Raw genomic sequence first — 23,699 nt, forward strand, 5'->3', positions numbered from 1 at the left:
TTTTCTCTTTATGCAAAAAATGAAAAGGCATCTCTTTTAATCTGACGTGTACAAACGTAAAATGATAACAGTTACTCGCAGATACAGATACAATATTATACTCGCCAACTCCATTTTATCAAATTATTGACTACTTGTACATCATAAATGATGGCAAGTGATCAGAAGCTCTACACATACATGTAACAAATGAAATGATGATATACATACACTAGTTTTACTACAATAACATAATAGTATATATTACATTTACATAACATGTTCATGATTTGCTAATAAGCAGAGTTTGTGAATATTTTTCTGTCTTCGTCATATCATAGGTAAGTCCTATCAATATACAATTATTCATTTGCTGAATGCTTTAATGTAAGAGTTCATAATCTGATGGATGATAATAAAAGTACATTCTATTTGAAATTCCAGTAATTAACAAAGAATTTATATTCCTATTTTTTTTTTTTTTTTACATATATCACATGATTACACAGTCATTTATATATTATCATTTGAAAGATCAGTATTTAATACATGTGTTCATATCGTACTGGAATTCAGATTATATATTTCGTGGGGGTAGTACATTAACTAGAAAAGCATTATCTAAATCTAAATAATACTAAAAATACAAATACTGGTAGATATACAGGAAACACTACCTGGTATAACGTCGCTATCCTTGAAATTTCATAATACCATAGGTTGTTTGGTGCTGCTTTGGAATATGAGAAATCATCTTTGGCATATCTCTTTCCTTTGAATTACTGACACTACATGAAGTTTGTTTCCTGGCTATTTATAGGTCAAACCGATATAATAGGACATATAACAAAACAAGCCTAATATATAACACAATTATCGGGTATAGGCATATTTGATTTGTACACACTGTAACATATAATGCAATATACCAGTTCCTAGTAGCACATGGTACAAATTACCCCAAATATCCACAGATCTTTTGCCCATGGAGTAGTTCCACTTTGTGAATTTTAGAATAATCACCTCCAAAGTCATGGCTGTGATTCATGGATTATGTTTGGAAGAATACTTCCACCTGTGTCCCATAGAATAGTTATTATGTAACCTTCATGAACACGTATCCAGTATTCATTTTTACAACTTTGGTACACACGACCCTCATCTTCAAACTGGCCCTCATCTACAGACTGGCTTATCGGTTGTGAACTAGGCATGTAATACATCTTTGTTTAATAACATCGTCATACAGAAATATATGTCACATAATGTCCTCATAAAGGCATTTAGAAAAACTCAATCAAATAACTGTTCTTTAAAATATTCTTCCTCATGAATAACTTTGGTCCAGAGACCATTCATCTCAGCTACTACTCTGTTATGTCCCTTTCCGAGGAAACCTGTCTAATTTCCACTGTAACTTGACAAAAGTTAGTAAAACAGTAAATGCCTTCTTTCTAGACAAGTCAAACATTATTTTTTTAGTATTAAAACTTTGGTTGCTTTGTTCGTCGGTCTGTATGGTCCCTTGTTTGCCACATGTGCAATTTTGCACAAAACAATATGCACCAATCAACAGAAAAATTGCTTTGTGCAACACAATGGCTTGGCAAAATGACACATATCTGGGCACGTTACATAAAACTACCATTGATGGTAACTTTGCCATCAATGACAACTACCATGGTAACAGGGCTCAACAGCCAATCAAAACCAAGGTTTCCATAGTAGTCACCATTGATGGCAAAGTTACCATCAATGGTAGGTTTTGTGCAACAGGACCCTGGTCTTGGTTAGCTCCATGACAACCCTTTTAACCCTTTGCTTACTGGAACCTGGTGTTCTCTGTGTTAAGCCTATGGGAATTAGATCATTCAGTAGTAAACGGGTTAACACCGGTATAGATTGATCTTGCACTAGTAACAGGTAAACGATCTCATGGTGTATACGTCCCATTATAAAACACAATGGCACAGTGACTCAGTGAGATTATTTGAATGGCATATAAAGAGTTAAAGACATTTATTCCTGAATTAGCTATGCAGCTCCATGACTGAAAAACAAGGCAAACCTTGAACAGGTATACATGTAGGTATGAAAGATCATGGCTCTATTTCACATGGAAAAGCTAGAAAATCAATTATATATTTAAAAACATGATTTGAAACACAGAAACATTTTAACTTTAATATGAAACTTTTCTCAAAGCATATAAATGTATGTACGGCTGACTACGTATATTCATGGCTAAGAAAGTTCAATGCACTTTTCTCATAGGATTCTATCTGGATGGATGGTACTAAGGAAATTCAATGCACTTGCAATAAATTTCAAAATAATTTTTGTCAAACTAGGACCCTGCCCACACGCAATTTGCTAATAAGGGTATATAAAGGGCTATTAAAGCCACCGTAATCTTTGTGTGTCTCTAAAATAACTTTTGTCCTAACAGCACTTGCTACCTTCTAAACTGTGTGGAATGATGCATTTGTGAATATAAAAGAAGACTTTCTCGTTTCGTGCAACGTAAATCCACGGTACAAAATGTCAACCTTATTTGGAAGCACATACAGACGTCATACCATGATAAGATGTGCTCTATAAAAGAAGAATCGACTATCATTTTCATTACCAATATGATCCTGGCTATTAAAATGCAGAATGATTTTTTTGCCGAGGACAGGGCTGTTCCGTTTGTGGTAGCTCTGGGGAGTGTTTCACAAAGACTAAGATCGACTTTAAGTTGGACTTAACTATGGCAAGCAATCCATGCCACTGGTTGCTATCACCATTACGATCTTTAGATAATATTTTTTCCTTCAATAATGATCACTATCAAAAAATGTTAATCCTGTAGATTTCTGACCATGATGTGTACGTCCCTTAAAGAGACAAATGCCAGTAAATGGTGAGAGAAAACAGTGGCATTGAACGGCCTGCCATAGTTACGTCCAACTTAAAGTCGATCTTAGTCTTTGTGAAACACCCCCTGGTGTTCATCTAATCTACAACATTTCCACGTAGTTTGCTGGGAAGAGGCCGACCTTACCCCTACAGACCCCCTTCCACCAACCATCGTCAATCTGTAAACAGCAGCAAAGAAAACAATAAAATATGATTAAAGCTTGGCTAAGATATACAACCATAAAAACTGCGGCAGTTTTTTTACGAGATGTAAAGTGTAATAGTAATATGCCTTAAATATTTGTATCTTACAACATAGACTTGGTGTGTACGCGTAGGATCTTTGTTGTGCCCAGTTGCCATTCTTTTACACCTTTACAACAACAAAAAAACATTTTTCCCCGGCCGTTCACCATATTATGTTTGAACGAGCCTTAAAGGTAAAGATCAGTTTTGGAAATGCCCCCCTCTCAAAAAATGAAATGGAAGCTCTTATTACCAATCATGTGAAAGAATATGTTTTGACTAATAGGTGATACAAATTTTGCCCAGAAACCGCCTTCTAATTGATATATTTGGTAAATCATTATATATATTTGGACCTGATAGATATTGCGCACATGTCACGCACATGTAGCGTAGTCCCATATACATTTCTTATCATTTTGATGATTCCAGAACCTTTCAGTACACACTAATACTTATATGCTAGATGATCAACCTTTTCTGATCGGTTCCACAGTGTTTCTTTCACAATGCAATCGCATGACCATAACTGGTCTTTATCTTTAAGTAATTATAGATCACCAAGATTGCATGTAATGCTCATGGTTAATAATGCCTGTGGAGGACAATTTCTGTTCTTGAAATGTGAATCAATGATATCTTCTGAAACTGAATCTGAAATTGAATAAATACACTTACCGTTTCTACGTGTGTGATTATTTCATTTGGGTCAAAGGTCAATTCATCTTCAGCAGCTGTTTGGAGAAAAAAATAGCAAAAAAAATAAAAATCACACATTTTTAGAGACCTCCAAGGAAGGGCTTTTACTAATTATCCTTCTCGCTTTGGAAAAAAACATAACGTATGGTTCTTGTTTTTTTTTTACGACAATCTGTCACACACATATTTTGGCCCCCAACATATAAACTTGTAAGTCTGATATTTATATTTTTATATATTATCTTATTTAATGTCTAGAAACACAAAGGAGTATAACAATAATAACAAATTCATAGCGGGATTCTCCTTATTAGCTAATTGGTAGAGTACATAATTAATTCAATTTTAATCAATAAGATGAAAGGGAAAAAAAAGATATCATGAAACACTGATTTTATTACAAATCAAAAACCTTTGAACATGACCATAAAATTCAATTCTGTAAATTTTAACTGTGTTACATGTAGCTACGTCGTTAACATGAACTGTGATAACAGTGACAGCTGTATTGGTTGCATTTATCCACATGCCACTCTTCACCATTTTGTATTAAAATGGGTACCCTATACGCCAGGGCGCGACATATTCGGCCCCCAGCTATGACCGGGTAAGAATGTCAGACACCAGGAGCATCTCGGCCGAGGTGAGGTAAATGGGAAAATGGCAGGAATTAATTCCTTAAAATACTGTCAGCCATGCTAAGCCAAGGTATTAATTGTGGAGCACCAGGAGAGTCAAGTCTGACAGACATGAGTGCTATACACAAACAGACTATTATTATTATTATCATCATCATCATCATCACCACCATGTTTTCCATCTTCAATGTCATTATTGATTGTCATCATCTGATCATCAGCATCATCATCACTGTCATAACCATCAGAATCAATATCATCATCATCCTCATCACCATCATCGTTAGCAGCATCATCATCATTGATGAACATGTGAGCTACATAAAGAACGCACCTTCCAATGGTCTAATTACAGTCAAACCTGTCTACCGCCCAAGGGAAACACAAACTAGATGGAACTTCGACTGCGCGCAGTCGAAAATGATGCCTCCGTCATAGAGCAAGTTTACAAACCAAAACAGAAGAAATTTTTCAAATTCAAGTTTCATTGTAATCCATTAACAGGTTTTCAGAATATCATGATTACAAGCAATTTCTCATGACCCTTTGATCTTTGACCTCATGACCCTAAAATCTACTCAGTTCATTGACTCTGCAAGATGTCCTGAGTTAAATAGTAATCCATCTGTCAGTTCTAATGAGAATGCGTTCATAAGCTATTTTTGCATACATAATGAGCCCATGACATTTGAACTTTGACCTCATGACCCAAGAATCTACTCAGTTCATTGGCTCTGCAAGATACATACATGATCTAAGTTTGGCAGGAATCCATCAATCTGTTCTAATGATAATGCAATCACAAGCTATTTTTGCATACATAATGAGCTGCATGACCTTTGACCTTGACCTCATGACCCCAAAATCTAATCAGTTCATCGGCTCTGCAAGTAACATACATGACCTAAGTTTGGCAGGAATCCATCAATCGGTTCTTGAGATAACGCGATCACGAGCTGTTTTTGCATACATAATAAGCCCTGTGACCTTTGACCTTTGACCCCAAAATCTAATCAGTTCATTGGCTCTGCAAGATACATACATGACCAAAGTTTGGCAGGAATCCATCAATCGGTTCTTCAGATAACGCGATCACGAGAACGGGACGTACGGACGGACGGACAACCCGAAAACATAATGCCTCCGGCTACTTCGTAACAGAGGCATAAAAATGTCCTTTGTAGACAGGTTCATCTAGTACATGTTTCAATAAGAAACCATTTTCAAGGGAAACAAAAAAAGTGCTTGTTGTAGACAGGTGGTCACTAAAGCAGGTTTGACTGTACATGTATCTGAATGATAAGTAAAGATTCTGACTTACTAGCTTGGTAATCATAGAGGGCCTTAGCCCGGAGACCATCCTGACCCTCAGGTACTGCTTCATAGGTGTCGTCCTCAACAGGTTCATTCTGGGGTGGCAAGTCCTCGTAGGTGGAATCATCGGCCACTGGAGCACGATCTAGGAGAACAATTACAGAAAGAGCATTGTTTCATCAAAGGATATGAAATGATACTTATTATATTCCTTCTACTGTACTAATCCCCTAACATGTGAAAAATCCTGAAAAAATTCTCAAACCACAAAGATATTCAAGGTTTTCTTTGAAGGCCTCTAACAGTAAATTCTCCCGGCCATTTTTGAACTTTCCCAACCCCTTTTCCATGTAAATAAGACATAAGACAGGCTTTAAAACAAATCTTTCACTCTTAAAAGTCTAGAATGGTATATAGAGCCAATTCATTGCTCTGTGACGATTTACATTCACCTTAAATGTAAATAAATTGTAATAATATAGTTCTGAGAATTAAGGAAAAGATTAGATCAGTTTTTCCCAATTGTTATCATTAAGAATGGTCTCTTTTCAATCAAACTTTCAGATTATCTTAAATTGTACATCTAGCATTGAATTCACTACCTTAGCACCATTTTCTTTCATCTGAACAATGTTACCAAGTCCCTTTAAAGTGTCTGTACATATCAGACCTGTTTAAACCTGTTTTATACTAAATGTATTCCTGGTAATAAAACATTTAATTCACCTAATAAACATAATGGCATCTCTAATTATAGATTCTACTGGCAAGCTTTTGAGGCGTCAAAGGAAACTTTCTTCAAATATGCTTAGGAACATAATAATTACAATGGGCAGCACTTAGAAAAATAGAACCTCTATCAAACACTATAAAAAAGTGACAAATATTATAGTGGAATACTCACCAACTTCTTCGTAAGTCTGTTGACCCATGTCATCGGGAGGCTGATCGTAAGTTGCTGTTGCGTCTGCATCCGCATACGTATCCTCCGGCTCGTCGAAATTCGTTCCCACGTCTCCTGTATCCTCGTACAGGTTCGGTTCGTCCGGCGTCGAGGGGAGGGGCTGAGCCTGTCGCCCTGGTAACGACGGAAGCTGCTTGCTCTGTCGAGGAGGGGGGAGTGCTGGGGGTTCTTCTTGGTCTGCTTGTGTCTCCCATTCGTCATCGGCTGCTGCCGGTGGAGGTTCGCGACGTGGTGCTGCGGCGGGCTCAGGCAGGCGGGCTCGCTGTGGCTCTGGCGCAGGTTCCCGTTCTGGCTCTTGCTCCGGCTCCGGCTCATCTGGAAGGGCTCGGTGATGCTCTGCTAAGGCTCTCTGCCTCTCCTGGATTATTAATAATCAATCACAACAATCAATATTAGATAGGATGGGTGTGTTCTTTTATTAACCTTTCAGGACCAATGACCTGGGAGCTGTTTCACAAAGCCTTTTTTCAATGACAAATCTGCTGATAATCAATAAGAAGCAAGGATTTCAGTAGCTTGTAACAAACACTGTAATTTGTCACTGATGACAAGTTTTGTGAAATGTGGCCCATCAGTGCCCTGTTTCACCAAGTAACAATAACTGTTATAAGCTACTGAAATCTTGGCGTTTGATTGGCTGAGAGCAATTTGTCATAGAAATGTATTTCACAGCTAATACACCAGTTTACAGTTGTATCAGTGCGTATGCGCAGACATGGGCGCCATTTTAAATGGCGAGTAAACAAAGCCAATGACCCGAGGTCATGGATTTATGCGTAAATTAAGATTGCGCCCATGCAAATTACGATGACATCACTGCCTGCGCGCTGCGCTGTGCCCTCGCATCATAATTTGCATGGGCGCAATCTTAATTTACGCGTAAATACCACTGACCTTTAGGTCATTGGCTTTGTTTACTCGCCAATTAAAATGGCGCACACAACTGTAAACTGGTGTATTATTAGCTCATTTTCGGTAACATATATTCCCCAAATCACGAGCAAGAGGAATATTCAAAAGCAGTGTTTTACGTACCTCCTCCTTTTTCTTGTCCGCTTCTTTTTCCTTCTGTTCCCTTGCTTGTCTTCTCCCTCTCTCTTCCTCTGCTTTTCTTCTGCTCTCCTGTTAACAAAAAGAGAAAGAAACAAATTATGATTTCCAAGTTCAAAACTCTTTATAAAAAGAATTTGGTTGATATACATGTACTGTATAATGAAAGAACTCAATGGCCTAGTACAAAACAGGATATCACCCTAATTATTCTTTTGATCATCACATTAAGAATATGTGAAATAATTTGTAAGAGCATAAAACTTTGATGGGATTCCTGATACCTCACTATCAGCTCATGAAAAGGAAATTACTTTGTCACAAAAATTCAGACAAAGAGTACAAGTTTGAAAGATGTATTGAGCAATAATGATAAAATCGATATCAATACATTTGTATTTAACACTTTTAATTAAGCTTTTTCTTTACAATGTTCGTATAAATTGTGATTGTTCATTGGCTGAATGTCAGGAGGATTTGTTTGCAACACCCCCCGCCCCCCCCAAAAAAAAAAGAGGAACAAGAAGACTTACCTCTTCTCCTGCTTGCGCCATCTGTTCAAACTTATTCCTCATGTTTCCAGCGCCACTTTTAGCTACGTAGGGTGAACAAAATAAAAACATCAATATCCAGGTAGTACTATTCAAGATAATACTATTCAAGAAATATCAGTATTTTACTTAGTTTTCGACTTAGATAAAATTCAGTTCAAGCCTTTGGCTAAGTATTTTACCCTAAATTTAAGACAGCTTCCTAGCAGACTTAAGCCAATTATTTGGAGGCCTTGATTGGCAGGCATATACTTTTATAACACAGTATCATAACCTGGGCATATTATGAGCACGCATTTCAACGTGTTAATTGCACATTATTTTGGAATGACAATGTGATGTCACAATAAAGTAAAATGCTCAGAATTGATTTGATTACGAGTTGAGACACATTCCTTAGCCTAGTAAAATGCTAAGTAAAATACAGACTTGATCAAAGTGCTGCAAACGATGTTATCTTTCATGTACTTGGTACTTGGTTGGTTGCTCCTCCAAAATACTTGTTTGAGTTTTAACTGGATAGGGTGGATTAATTTGTGGATGGAGGAAAAGTCAGGGCAGTTTTTAATTTGACGCGGTCAGAGTGGAAGATAGTCTCCGGCTTAAGCTGGTTCCGATCACGCATTGTATTCATGAAGTAGGAGTTTGCGAATGTGTCTGTTCTTGAGTTGGTCTGTTGAAATTGCCTGTTATGCCCTCTAAGAAAAATGAAATGCACGTAGCAAAGGAACGGAAATTGAAACCAAGAAAGGTGTCTTACCTGGTGGTTGAGGTCGTGTCCTCTGATAGGATGATGAAACACCCTGCATGTCACCAAAGCCTCCCGCCGTTGCGTCCTGCGCATTCTTATCAACACCAAACTTTCCTCCAAATCCCTTACTCGAGTCCGTCTGTGATGCATGCTTTTCCGTCTTGCCTTCGTAGTCAAACCCAACAGCTGATGAATCCTGGCTATCCTTCTGAACGCCGTATTTCCCGCCAAATCCCTTGCTCGAGTCTGTCTGTGACGCGTGCTTCTCCGTCTTGCCTTCGTAGTCAAACCCGACAGCTGATGAATCCTGGCTGTCTTTCTGCACGCCGTATTTCCCGCCGAACCCGCTGGAATAATCTGTCAATTTTGCACACCATAGGATCATGATGGATATTTTTCTTAAATAATATCTTGAACTGAACCTTAACCACAAAAGTCTTACAGTTATATTTTTTTGGAACAAAAGGCACTTGCATTTTGTGTGAATCTGCCATGAATATGTAAATACTCTGGTGACTGGCCTGATGTCAACACAATTTTCACAGGCAATTGTGATGTTTTCCTTTTTCTCTTTTCCAATGGGAAATTGTACAGTTTCCCCATACTTTTGATTTACCGTTTAAATGTTTGGAACCTTAATCGCTCCTTCAAATTTCTATATAGGCAGCAGGAATAGGACTTTTGTACATGTACATTTATAGCCAAGCAGGATGTACTCATAAACATGATACCTTGATTATCTCAGTTATCTTTCAGTAATTTTTTTTACTCCTTTTTAAACAAAATCCTTGTTTGAGTTTTGTACCCATAGTTGCATTATCAATCAATTTATTCTTTTTACTCTTCCAAGCAATTTACTACAATAGTGTTTGGTCTGCAACCCTTTCGTCTAATACCCAAATAGTCTATTCCCATTATGGTCTACACCAAACCTGTCCATTAGTAGCCACATGGTCCAATAACCATTTAGTCTAATATCCACTTGGTCTAATCTCTAATTAGTCTACTACCCATTTGGTCTATTGTTCAGTTAGTCTAATTCCCAGATTCTCTTATGCCTGTTTCATCTATCATCCATAAGGTCTAATAATTATTGATGATGATCATTATTTAACTGGGAATTAGAGTAAATAAGCAATAGACTAATTGGGACGTAGACAAACAGGGAGGTGTTTCAAAAAAGCTGTTTGTAAAGTTACGCATGACTTTATGAACGACTTGAATATGAAGTGCCAGAAAGGATGCCCCAAATTTTTCCTGATATTTCAAATAACCTCAATTAAATCATGGCAAAAAATATACCTTGTATTAAATTTTTTTGTTATAATAAGAATGTTAATCTACATCTGCACAGTTCAACTTTAGTTGATGCAGTTAAAAAAAGATTGAGCATCCCATTTGGCTTTTCATATATAAGTCGTTCGTAAAGTCAAGCATAACTTTACTAACGGCTTTATGAAACACCCCCCCGGCTGTAGACCAAACTGCTATGAACCCACTACGACGTCCTATTTCCCACGGACCTTTCTGCGAGGCGTGTTTCTCTGTCTTTCCTTCATAGTCGAATCCAACAGCCGAAGCGTCTTGGCGGTCAGTCTGCACGCCGTGCTTGCCACCGAAACCGGTAGAATAATCTGTGATGGATGCATGCATGCAAAATTATCATGCAGGGGTACTTTAAAGTGACTCGGTAACATTGTTGAAGTTTGATGAAAAAAACGCATAATTTTTGTATGAAATGTTACTTAGTATATTCCTTCTACTGTACTTACCCTCTAACATGCAAAAAAACTTCTCAAACTTGTTTCGAACACGGGACCCCCCGGTTACAGGACAGCTGCTCAACCACTGAGCCATTGCGCCTCTCTATTTCTCAGGTTCAACAAAGGACATTAGTCTTAGGCCAAAGTTTTTGTTTCGTTTCGTTATCATGCAGGGGTTCTTTAAAGTGACTCGGTAACATTATTGAAGTTTGATATAAAAAAACGCATAATTTTTGTATGAAATGTTACTTGGTATATCACCCTCTAACATGCAAAAAAAACTTCTCAAACTTGTTTCGAGCACGGGACCCCCCAGTTACAGGACAGCTGCTCAACCACTGAGCCATTGCGCCTCTCTATTTCTCAGGTTCAACAAAGGACATTAGTCTTAGGCCAAAGTTTTTGTTTTGTTAAGCGTGATTTAGACCCAGTGTCAGTGTTAACCTGCTGACTTCTGAATGGTTCTAATTCCCATAGACTTTACACTTGGACCACCCGGTTCCTGTAGACAACAGGTTAACTGTATCAATAGAATAAAGACCTATGGATCTCTATTTCTCAGGCAGTGTGAACGTACCTTTCTGTGAGTTGTGTTGTGATAAACCTGCTTGGTAGTCCCATCCAACAGCACTCTGAGATGATAGAGAGAGAGAGAGAGAGTCAGAGATTGAGAGAGAGATAAAGAGAGAGAGAGAGAGAGAGAGATTGAGAGAGAGAGAGATTAATATAGAGAGAGATAAAGAGAGAGAGAGAAATATAGAGAGAGATAGATAGATAGAGAGAGATAGTAAGACAGAGAGAGAGATAGAAAGAGATAGATAGATAGAGAGAGATAGAGAGAGATAGAGAGAGAGAGAGAGAGATAGATAGAGATAGATAGTAAGACAGAGAGAGATAAATAGAGAGAAAAGAGTCAGAGATTGAGAGAGAGATAAAGAGAGAGAGAGAGAGAGAGAGAGAGAGAAGTTATTGAATAATACATCACTTGGCACATTGCCCTCACTGTCACCTGTACACGTCTCTTTATCATGTGACATGAATTTTAAAGCTTGCGGTTAGTATTGATATGGGGTAAATGGTTACAAAGCAAAACCATTTGGTAGCCTACTGTTAAAAAAGGTCCCAAGCACAAAGTAAGACATTCTCAAGTGTTAAAGGGTGCAAAAACTGGTTTCACGTACTGGTGTACTAAATTATGTGTAAAACAATTTGTTGTCAACAGGTTTGATTAAAGGCATTGAAGTTTAACAATATTAAATCGGAGATGCATGGCCCTACGTATCTGTGATACGATGTAATATTGAAGCCCTCAAAAAATTGCGCTTCAAAATGATCATGAAGTGCCTCAAAAATGTAAAATCTTTGAGTGACCGGTTTTACCATCCTCAATTTCCCCAATAGACTGTAGTGTTATAAAAACCGTTAGGGAAAACAGTTTTTGAAATTTAGATTTCCAATCTTACATATCTTGATAATCAGACAGGAGATCGGCTTGTAAAAGTCATGGGGTTCCTGACTAATCTAAAGGTTTATAATTATCATTGCTGCATGAGCTAAATCCAGGGTTTTGTTTCAGAGTCCGAGACAAAGATACCCAATCCCTTTAACGGTAATAAATAATTGCAGATAAAAAGCTTATTAATTACCTTATCCATGCTCTGCTTCTGCACTCCAAACTTCCCTCCAAAACCTGAGGAATAATCTGGAAGGATAAAACAAGAAAATAAAATAAAAAAAGTACCGTACTTGTATGTGACTGACTTTCATGAAACCAATTTTATTTTTACATTTAGAACTCCTGGCCCCTGTTTCATAAAACTTGTTATCACCAGCAAGCTACAATGACTGTTATAAGCTACTGAAATCTTGGCATTTGAATGGCTGAGATCAAATTTGTCATAGAAATTTAGCATTTGTTATGGATAACAAGTTTTATGAAACAGGTCCCATATCCACACTCCCCTGGATGACCACCTATCAGCAGTTGTTGGTAGATTGCGATTCACAATCGCACCATCTACTTTGATACAAAAAGTAGTGTACAGAAGCTTTGATTAAACTTATGATGTTATGATGCAAACAAAATATCAGATCTATTTACAAACAAATTGAATTCTTAAATCCTGAAATACAGGGTAAAGAGTAATAATGTTTTGCACAAGGACGAGGCTTAAAAGAAGAAGCTCCTATTATTTGTAAAGGGTCATGGAGGAGTACATCACTTTCACCCCCTCCCTTCTATATCTCTCTCTCTCTCTAAATGAATAAATAAATAAAAATTGTATATTACTGTGCATTTATCACTGTATTTTATCTAACCAATTTTAAATGTATTGTATTTTAATTTAATTTTTAAATCTTGTGTAAAATCAATTTGTTTCAGGCCTGCTGCTATTCAATCAATAAACCAGTTTAAAAATAAAGAAATGAATAAATAAATATACGTATCACCATTGTATGCCCCCTTTACAAGTTGCATGTACATTTAGTTTCAAAGTGCTATAAAAAGGCATGAGATTTGAATAGGATGGGGTTGATATCATACAATAGAAGTACCAGGTACATTCTTTCATTTTATACACATTACTTCCTCCTAAAGTGTAGCACTGATAAAACGATATTGAAGCGATGTGCAGATACTAGTTCAGTTGCATGTGATAGAACCTAATGAATAGCCGTTTGATCGAGGCGTCAGACTCAAACAGGAACATTTATACTGCCAAGAACAGAACAATTATTTTGGCACGATCAAGTTATTTGGTCACATGATGTCCTTCTCTGCACATAAATTGAAATCAAACTTAGGTCATTTCAATTCATATTTGGTCTCGTCTGATTAAGGCTTGTTCATACATGGCGCGGCAAACCGCCAAAAAAATGCTGCTACAGATGTTCATGCACTTTTCCCTCTAGCTCTGTGTTATATGATACAGAAATGTGAAGGTTACCGGTATTACGTCAGCATAAAAATGTTAAGAAACCGTCATATCTGAACAAGCCTTCAACTGGATGCAATGATCATAAACATGTATGAAGATCTGAGGAGTGGTTGGTAAAATATGGGAAACAATGGGTGGTATTCCGGTAGCGTGTACTAGTAAGTTAGCACGTACATGTACATTTACTTATTTAGTCCACACTATTATGGAGTAACTGTTGCAAACTCATTTACCCTGTACATATTATTTCAATCCTTCAATGAAAAGTGTCCAACAAATTAATTTTGCAATGAAATGGTAAGAAAAGATGATATGAGTATGAACTGAATTTTAACAAAATCCTTGATAGATTATTTTTGTCATGAATATTGAAGGAGGAAGATAAAACCTAGCATTTCATAGAAGTGTGAACTAAAATTCTTGTTTAGTCTAGACTTAGTCCGGGTTAACTTATGAGAATACCTCCCAATGACTTCAACTCGCCCCCCTCCATCAAAGCAGTGCAACTCATACTCATATGTACATCTGAAGCAGTGAGAATAGTCCTATGTTAACTACCATAACTTCCTCATTACACTTTGCTGTGAACATACACTCTACAGGGTATGTAAGCATGTCAATTTCCAGGAATCGTTCACATTTGTCCTTCTCAATCCAGATATATTTAATTGGTATGTGACAATGATTGAAGGGCTTATAGCAGGAATGGTATTGACTCTTTCGCAAAAATCATTCCATTCTGTGATTCGCCGGCTCATTAACCTTTGATCCAGAGCCCTATAAAATATGCCAGGGCCCTGTTTCATAAAAATTGATATCAATAACGCGTTACAAGCTACTGTTATAAGCTACTGAAATTATGGCATCTGATTGGCGGAGAGCAAAGGTGTCATAGAAATTTAGCATTTGTTATGGATAACAAGTTTTATGAAACGGGCCCCTGATGTGTGAGAAGAGCAAAAAATTCCTGCACATGTATGATACTGCATCCCTTCTTGTTTCAAGACTATATTGCGTTTGATGCTAGGAATATTTAAAAGGAACATTATCTCTAAAATCCTTAAATTGGCAATTGTTGAGAGATTCAATATCATTGTTTTTCAATCAAAATTTGCGATTTTATTCAACTTGTTGACAACATTTGCACCTACATGTATGTATAATGTTTATAATGTTTATAATGTTTATAGAGATGATGCATTTTACCTTTACAATGTAGCAATAAAATAAAATAAATTGTTGCCAATTTGAAGAACAAATTGTGATCAATAAAGCAACTACATATAAATCCTGCTCTGAAAGGGTTAATACTGAGCATCTCACACCATACAATCTGGCCAAGATCCAATTTTGGAATAATTTGCATTAGCTTTTGATGTGAACATTAAAACTTATTAAATCTTAACGATCAAAGATCTGAATAGTCATACGATTTATAGCATCGATATTTCAACAAATTTCCAGCTTCCTTTCTTTTGCAACAATCATTCCACGTTTTGTGGCTCGGCTCATTAACTTTTTGAGGCAGATATTTGATGCAAATATGCCAGATGCATGTTCAGGAAAGAGCACAAATTTCTGTACATACTGCATCAAATTTAGCCCTCCGCTTTTGATGTGAACATTCAAACCTTGAAGAGAAGGTTGAGTTCTGGGAAGAGGTGAAAAATAATTTGTGAGCGTTACTCATTCTTATTATGCAAGTGTGGAAGAACATCAGATAAGACATGTTCCCTGAAAAGCATGGCTCTTCAAATGCCTTCATATTCTAAATGCATGTAACATCGTAAAAATCGGGGGTCCGGTTTTTTATGCCACATGTTCGTGTAGTCCCATATACATCTTTCTGTGTACAGTGTTTGTAACTTTATCAAGACTTGGCCAAATTTCTTATCATTTTGATGATTCCAGAACCTTGCAATACACACAAATTCTTATATGCTAGATGATCAATCTTTTCTGGTCGGTTCCACATCGTTTCCTTCACAATGCAATCGCATGACCAGAACTCAACTTCATCTTTAATGATCAAAGATCTGAATAGTCGTATGATTTATAGCATCGATATTTCAACAAATTTCCAGCCTCCTTGGCTAAGAAAAAGCTAAATCGGCTCAGAGTCGTAGTGCAACTGTTTATGATTTGAAGCTGATTCTGCTTTTATTCTGCCTAGAAGGCTTTGATGCACTAAAATTCAAGCTGTAAGAAGTCTTATCATTATTTAGAACCTAAATCAGGAAGATTATGTGTTTAGATTTCCATATAACTGCTGTTTTGTTGAAAATTTGATATCAGGAATATTGTATAGTGTGCGGTGGGCTTTAGAGCAAGTTATATATTCGGTATCCGCATTAAACATCATTTATTAAAGTCAGCATTTTTCCTCTTACAAGGGCTTTCACACCATGATGCCACTCACTCCTTCAACTTCTTGTCTTGAGCATCCTCCTCATTCAGCCAAATCTTACTGCTTACTTTCTTCACCATATCTTTCCATGAAATCTCCGTTCTTCCTCTCCCTCATCCACCTACAGATCCGATAGGTTCATCATCTTCTCAACACATTGTTTTAGAATACAGGTTTTACAATCTCAAAAGCCATCACTTTACATCGACTCTACTTACCTTTTTGTGAAGCATGTTTATCCGTCTTCCCCTCGTAATCAAATCCGACAGCAGAAGCGTCTTGGCGGTCAGACTGCACGCCGTGCTTGCCTCCGAACCCCTTGGCGTAGTCTGCCTGAGATGCGTGCTTGTTAAGTGATTCCTGATGGTCATGCCCCACGGCAGACTGTAAGAAACAATTCATAGATGGAGCATAAGAAATGTAATAATAACAAGGGCGATAGTGACCAAATGGCATCAAACAGAATCCCCCCCCCTTTTGAGTAAAAAAAAAATTCGTTAAAAAAACAGGATAAAATTTTTTTTAAATCGGGAAACCGATTTAATTCGGGTAATTATCAGGCCTGTAATATGAAGAAGTAGAGGGAGTGTCATCACGCCCGGTCATCATGTCAAGCAAATCGGTAAACCCTTGTATGAGGGAAAATGCTGACTTTAATATATAATGATGATGATGAATAGCTGCATTTATACTGGACACATATCCATCCCTGAGGATGCTCAGAATGCCTACAAAAAAAGTAAGTACCCTTATTAACCTGACTTTAGCCCAGTTGCCCTAAGGCGCTCACCGATTAGGCATTGTTTGCTATATAGAGGGCGCAAATAGTTATAAGTAGTGCAGTGGGGCTTTAAACCACATAAATACGTCATCTCCACTAGTCCCATACCTTGTCCATCCTGTCCTGTTGAACACCAAACTTTCCTCCGTAGCCATACGAGGCCTTGGGAGCAGCAGCAAGTTCTTTCTCCTTCTGGTCGGCGTCGCCTTGCTTCACATTCTCTCTCAACTCATGGATACTGTGGGAAATACAAAGAAAAAGTATTCCCTTTAGATTTATTTCATTTATAGAAAAGAAGGAGGAGAAGAAGAAGGAGACAGAGGAGGAGGAGGAGGAGAAAGAGATGAAGAAGACAAAGAAGGAGAAAAAGGAGAAGGAAGAGGAGGAGGAAGAGGAGGAGGAGGAGGAGAAGAAGAAGAAGAAGAAGAAGAAGAAGAAGAAGAAGAAGAAGAAGAAGAAGAAGAAGAAGAAGAAGAAGAAGAAGAAGAAGAAGAAGAAGAAGAAGAAGAAGATGAAGAAGAAGAAGAAGATGAAGAAGAAGAAGAAGAAGAAGAGGAGTAGAAGAAGAAGATGAGGAGGAGAAGAAGAAGATGAGGAGAAGAAGAAGAAGAAGAAGGAGAAGAAGAGGAGGAGGAGGAGGAGGAGGAGGAGGAGGAAGAGGAAGAGGAAGAGGAAGAGGAAGAGGAAGAGATAGAGGAAGAGGAAGAGGAAGAGGAAGAGGAAGAGGAAGAGATAGAGGAAGAGGAAGAGATAGAGGAAGAGGAAGAGGAAGAGATAGAGGAAGAGGAAGAGGAAGAGGAAGAAGAGGATGAGGAAGAAGAAGAAGGAGAATAAGAAGAAGAAGAGGAGAAAGAAGAAGAAACTGGCTAACTTACTTGAATTGCTCTTGCCTTCCTGATCCTTCTACTGACTTGGACCCCCATCTCTGCTCCTGCTCACTCACATCATTCTAGTCAATCAGTGCAAAATAATAAACATAATAGTGAGTAACCAGAAAATGATGAAACGTATCGGTAATCAATCATATGAATACCAGTAATAATAATAATAATAATCATAATAATAATCATAATAATAATCATAATAATGATGATGATGATGTTGATGACGACAATGATAATAATATTAATAATAGTAATAATTACAATAGTTATAATAATAGTGATGATGAAGATGATGATATGCCCGAAAGTATTCTTGTATCAAAGTTTGTTTGCCTAGAGTGGAATAAACTAAACTGATCTGAATACCTGAGTTGAAATGTTAATGGGATCATCATAAGCCTTCAGACAAAATTCTACAAATTCTACAACATACATAATTTGTTCCATATATCTAACAGGAGAACACATGAATAAAATGCTTATCAATTTATTAACCCTTTAAAAATTCTGGCCTTAATGTTAAAATACCGCACCTAAAGTAAACAGATGTTCAAATCAGAGAGTAAGGATTAGGGTTATGTTTAGGGTTAGGATTAGAGATAAGCTAAGAAACTTAAATCTTAGGATTTAGCTTTATTTGTGAAGTATTGGTCAACAATAGACAACTGGAGGCTATTTCTAAAAACCGTCACAAGTCTAAGTTTTTGGACATCTCTTAGACACTCTTATCAAAGAATTAATATACACTGTACACTCAAAGGAGTGTCCACGAAGTAAGAATAATGACGATTCTGAGAAACTGGCCCCCTGCAACTTTTGAGGTGGTGTGTTATCCCGTTGGGCAAGAGTTCCATATGTACCCCCTACTAAAATTGAAAAAAACAATGTTTCAGAGGGATTTACCTAATAATATATAAAACATGGGAAACTAGGGTCATGGTTAGGGTTAGGATTAGACATTGAGAGATAGAAAGAAAGTGTAATAATAAGACAATATTACAAGAAATTTTGTTGTCGTTTTTATTTAGTGGGGGGTACATACAAAACTCTTTCCTAACGTTGTTCCTTTTCCTGTCCTAAACTGGAGGTCAACTCACAACAAAATCTGGATCCGTTTCCCAGTCATCGTCCTCATCCTGTGTAACTGGTGGTTTGTTGCTGCTTCCCACTTGAGACCTCCACATCTTGGGTCAGTTCAGAAAACCTTCCAAAAAGAAAAACTATAATTAAAAAGATAAAAAATTAACCAAAGCAAAAGCCCCAAAAAGGCAAAGCAAAGGCCAAGCCTCAGAGATAGTCACATTACCATTGCAAGCATTGTTGGGTAACAGTGATTTGACATGAGAATAATATGGTAATTCTACTATCTACGTAGTCTACCCAACTCAAGTCAAACTTCGAAAACATCCTAAGAAATACTCTAAAATGACATAAAAAAAGTAAAAAGGGTACTGAAATGATATTAAACTAGTCCAAGGTCACATTGAAGCTCATTTGGTTGAATTTTAGGTTATTTTTCAGCACAATGCAATCCTTTTTTAAAACCCTGTGTAAGTAAGGCGGCCGTCTTTGAGAACTTGACCGCCGTTCTTACACACGGTTAGAAAAAGATAGTATTGTCCTGAAAAAACGCCTAAAATTCAACCAAATGAGCTTCAATGTTGATCTTGGACTAGTAGTTGTTCTGCATCAAGAAGGTACTAATACTAGTAGTACCATGAATACTAATTCAATTTGATCATTTTACTTTTAAATTTAGTATTTTTTGTAGACTTTAGAGTTTAGTCATTTTATTTTTACTCTTTTAATAATTTTCGAGCATTTTTAAATCATTCTTAGCCTTAGGAATAGGTCTAGGATGATCATGTTCACGAGGTTTGACAGAGGTTTGGGCAGAATCTGTAGAATTACCTAATATTTAATTTAGTATGATGTTATCATCATGTTTTCAATTTCGTCTCAGTCATCAACTCCAAGTCTGGCACGCAACATCACTCAACATCACAGCATCATTTTTTTCATTTTTTTCTGTAAACATCTCAATTCTACAGTCCCACACATAGACATCGGCATAATGAGGAAGTGTGCACCTGCAAATACATTTTTATTTTACTCGTTCAAAATACGCAAAATAGAAGCTAATTTCATCCCAGAATAACGAAAAACAGAACACACAATTACATCAATTGTTGATCAATCAATAAAATATCAAACTAATGATGATTTACCTTGATTTACCTTGTAAATGGTGTAGATTTCAACGCCCACTAGTTGTGTCGGTAGTCAACGTTCACAGTACTTCCGCAATTGGATTGTACTATGATCACGGATATACAATGTCCGTTTGCGGTGAGTGTTTGGTAGCGATCAAGGAATCAAGAAACGGATATTTACCAGTCTTAAACGGGGAAAAAAGGAGGGGGGGGGGGGTGGGGTGACTCATTGGCTAGGTAAAATGAATTTGACAAGATAAATAGTGACATGTCTAGAGGTGCGTTTGAGGGGGGGGGGGGGGGGGGGGAGGGGGTAAATATAAGCACGGATAACAAGTTCAAGCGCCTTTTGAAAGGGGCAAAAAATGGAAAGGAAGCAATACAAAAGAAATGAGAAAAACAGCTGCATAATTATGGGTCCGCGATCGACCACGTCCCCATTTTTTCAATATTAGATATCCTTGTTTGCTTCTCCTAGAAGTATTTAGTTTTTTTCAATAAGAAAGAAAATTTGAAATAAACAGGAGTGTTAAATTTCGGCTTAAAGTGAGGTTAACACTATGGATCGGACAAAGAAAGCGGACAAAATATACAGTTCCTCATGTAGACAAAGGAACATCCCTTCACTGTTATGTAAAATGTGTGGAACAGGTGAATATGCATGTGACACCTGTTCTACACATTTTTACATAATAGCAGTGAAGGGATGTTCCTTTGTCTACCTGAGGAACTGTATATTTTGTCCGCTTTCTTTGTTTGTCGGTTCATAGTGTAAAGTTTTACTTTGCACTCTTCACCATAACCGTAGAAAACAATAACTGTCGATCAGTATACATTTCTTCACTTCCCGCAGATAAAAAAAAGGGCCTATGCGAAACATGATTGATGGACCAATAAATTGGTTAGGTCTACTTTGCTGGCTGAACGAGGTTAATTTGATAATTAAATAGCCCATCATTAATTTTGGTCTTGGGCAAATTATAAGTTTAGCCTATTTCTTTTTGTTCCTGTTTAGTGATCCCCAAGGCCAAGAATAACATTTTAAAATGTCACCTGAATTGTTTGCTCGATTATCAACCTTTCTGTTGTCGGAATGTCGGGACACATACTCATTAATTCCCCCCCCCCCCCCTTGCAGATTTAAGGATGTTGGAACGAAATTACATTACATATAACAACATTTATACATTGTAGCTCGAACTTTCAAGAATTAAAATTCAAGTACTTTCAATAGCCTATAGCTTGTCAGTCAATCACTTCAAAAACCACGGTGGGGACATTACAAGCACAATCATAATTATATAGCCTATGATATGGGACCTACTCCGAAAAGTTATCTAGCAGTCATAATACACGCAGGTATTGAATTTCGCTTGAGTTGACTTGAACAATTTAATTGCGATCGAAGAGAGAAGATTAACAAAGAATCATAAGAATCTTAAGTGGTTTCCGACTTCATGTAAATGTAGAATCCAAGTTTGAGTTGTAAGCAAAGGAAGTTATTCAACAGTAGCAACTTGCAGTCCTTGCCACCTTCCGGGTACAAAGCTCCTTGTCAAAAACTTCCGATGCGGCTGCTGTAAAATCTGGATTTCAGAATCATTTCCACATCAGTGGGGGGGGGGGGGGGGGGGGGGGGGGGGGTCGGGGGTTTGTATAGTGATGGGGAAAAGGTAAATTTCTAGTCTCCAATTGTTTTTTATTTATTTTTTTGTCTGCGCCTGTGTTAAATTTTTTAAAATATTTTTATTACCCTTGTTTTTGCCTGGCATCCGGCGCTAATTTGGAAAATATTTCCACTGCAATGTAAGCTATGAAATTATGATTAAATACATGCACGTACGAGTGTTGCAATCGAAATATCTATACCCCCCCCATTAATTAATCGAACCGTAATCATTTCTGGTATATATACGATTTCGGGAACGCTCTTTGTAGTACCGAAGAGGCCCATAGCCAGAGTTTGATGTTGGAGGGGGGGGGGGGGGGCACATACATGTACTCGATCGAGATAAAAAAAAAAAAGTTCAACCGATCTTGGAAAGTTTTGAGGGGCACGCCCCCCCCCCCCCCCGTTGCTACGTGCATGGTACCGAATATACATTTTATGGCTTGCATGTTTTTTTTATTTTTCTATTTTCATAAATTTTCATAATCGCTCACAATCATGAATATTCAGCCACTGACTGCGACGAATAAATAAAACCTTCATTTATTCCTTGTTGCTTATTTCCTATTATTGCATTATTATGTAAAGGAATGTGTAATATATGAGAGGATCAGGGGAAATATCAAATAACATTATTTGAGAGTTTATCCGTTTTGCAATAAAGAAAGGAAAAAACTATCCAGAATAATTAAAAACGCAAGTCTCGCTCCTCGATCATTCATTTCCTTGCGTCTCCTACCACTCTCTCTCTCTCTCTCTCTCTCTCTCTCTCTCTATTATACTCGCTCTCTCTCTCTCTCTCTCTCTCTCTCTTTTTTTTGGGAGGTGGGGGATGTCTCCGTTTCCTCTTTCTTTTCCCTATTGAAGGGGAAGTACGTCCAACCTGATATTAAGTTGGTTTGATAAAAGCAGAAATATGAGAGAAACAAATTAGTGAATGCTTGAGCAATATCCGAAACACAAATTGGCAAAACCATGACGTTTTTGCGAGCTCCTCTCCAATTTGCTCTGTACAGGAAATTTCATTAACTTTCATTTTCTTATTATTGATGATGGGACAGATTTATTACATACAGGGGTTGTGAAGAAACATATTTACAATGATAACATTTCGGGTGAATATATGATTGGAAAATGTCTTAAGGGAAAATATGGATTTAAACAAAATTGGTATACAGAGCAAAGGGGAGGGGGCCTCGCGGAATACGTCACAGAGTTGCCAATTTGTGTTTGATTCATTTCTAATCGATTTTGATCATACTTTTACTGACCTAGCTGTTTCTCTCATTTTCTGCTTCTATTAAAACCAGCTAAATAATTAGGATGGTCTTCCGTTTTAAATTCTCCCCGCACCACGATTCACATCACCTTTTTGCGTCGTTTTATCTCCACTCCACAGGCTTTCTTTATCTCACTCTCCACCCCTTCCCAAATTTAACCCTCCTCTTTTTCTATTATTCTTCTTTCTTTGTTTTCATTTTCCTCTCCTTCTCCATCTCACTCTTCTCCGTCAAACAAAATTCGCAGGATCATATTTTAATGACGGGTATATACAAAATTACACAGAAATGAAATCCATCAGTAAAAAACGACCGTGTTTACTAAAAGCTATTTTATTAAACACTTTTAACTTCTATACAACAGCTTGTATTTTTAGAATCATCATATACCTGAAACGAGTGTATATGGTTATACATGATGGTTTACATGAATAAATCATTGAAAGCACATTTTAAAAAAAGAAAGACAATAGGTGGCGTTTTCCCTATTTCCAGCCGTTCCCTAAAAACAAATCATCATTATTTTCCAACATTGAACTTGACCTGTAATGATCAACAATGGCAAATTTACACGAAAAAAGGACTAGAAATATGAACTTCCAAAATATCAATACAAAATGTTCCAGTTAACACATATTTACAGCTGAAAGACGTTCTTGAAATCTTTTAT

The 23,699-nt window shown here is 37.2% G+C and overlaps 1 protein-coding gene across 6 annotated transcripts; it reads right to left on the bottom strand.

Moving 5' to 3' along the window:
* On the bottom strand, positions 1-20,234 carry SRC8 (protein). 6 transcript variants are annotated; one of them, NM_214617.1, is given in 16 exon segments: positions 2,572-3,059; positions 3,805-3,860; positions 5,785-5,922; positions 6,682-7,099; positions 7,777-7,863; positions 8,325-8,386; positions 9,103-9,258; positions 9,370-9,450; positions 10,617-10,727; positions 11,434-11,488; positions 12,503-12,558; positions 16,421-16,586; positions 17,092-17,221; positions 17,859-17,932; positions 18,965-19,071; positions 20,106-20,136. In NM_214617.1, coding segments are annotated over 15 exon segments (1,764 nt in total). In that variant the 5' UTR covers positions 19,052-19,071; positions 20,106-20,136; the 3' UTR covers positions 2,572-2,972.
* Between the last annotated feature and the right edge of the window lie 3,465 nt (positions 20,235-23,699).

Source organism: Strongylocentrotus purpuratus, unplaced genomic scaffold (genome assembly GCF_000002235.5).
Source record: "Strongylocentrotus purpuratus isolate Spur 01 unplaced genomic scaffold, Spur_5.0 spur5_contig_844, whole genome shotgun sequence".
Classification (NCBI taxonomy): Eukaryota; Metazoa; Echinodermata; class Echinoidea; order Camarodonta; family Strongylocentrotidae; genus Strongylocentrotus; species Strongylocentrotus purpuratus.

What these genes read in the sequence shown, in the direction of transcription:
- SRC8 (XM_030990157.1), bottom strand. Translation starts at nt 19,051, where the DNA reads ATGTGGAGGTCTCAAGTGGGAAGCAGCAACAAACCACCAGTTACACAG. An exon ending in AAACGGATCCAGATTTTGTT is followed by an intron (nt 17,933 to 18,964) that starts GTGAGTTGACCT and finishes CTGATTGACTAG; the next exon opens with AATGATGTGAGTGAGCAGGA. An exon ending in GGAAGGCAAGAGCAATTCAA is followed by an intron (nt 17,222 to 17,858) that starts GTAAGTTAGCCA and finishes TATTTCCCACAG; the next exon opens with TATCCATGAGTTGAGAGAGA.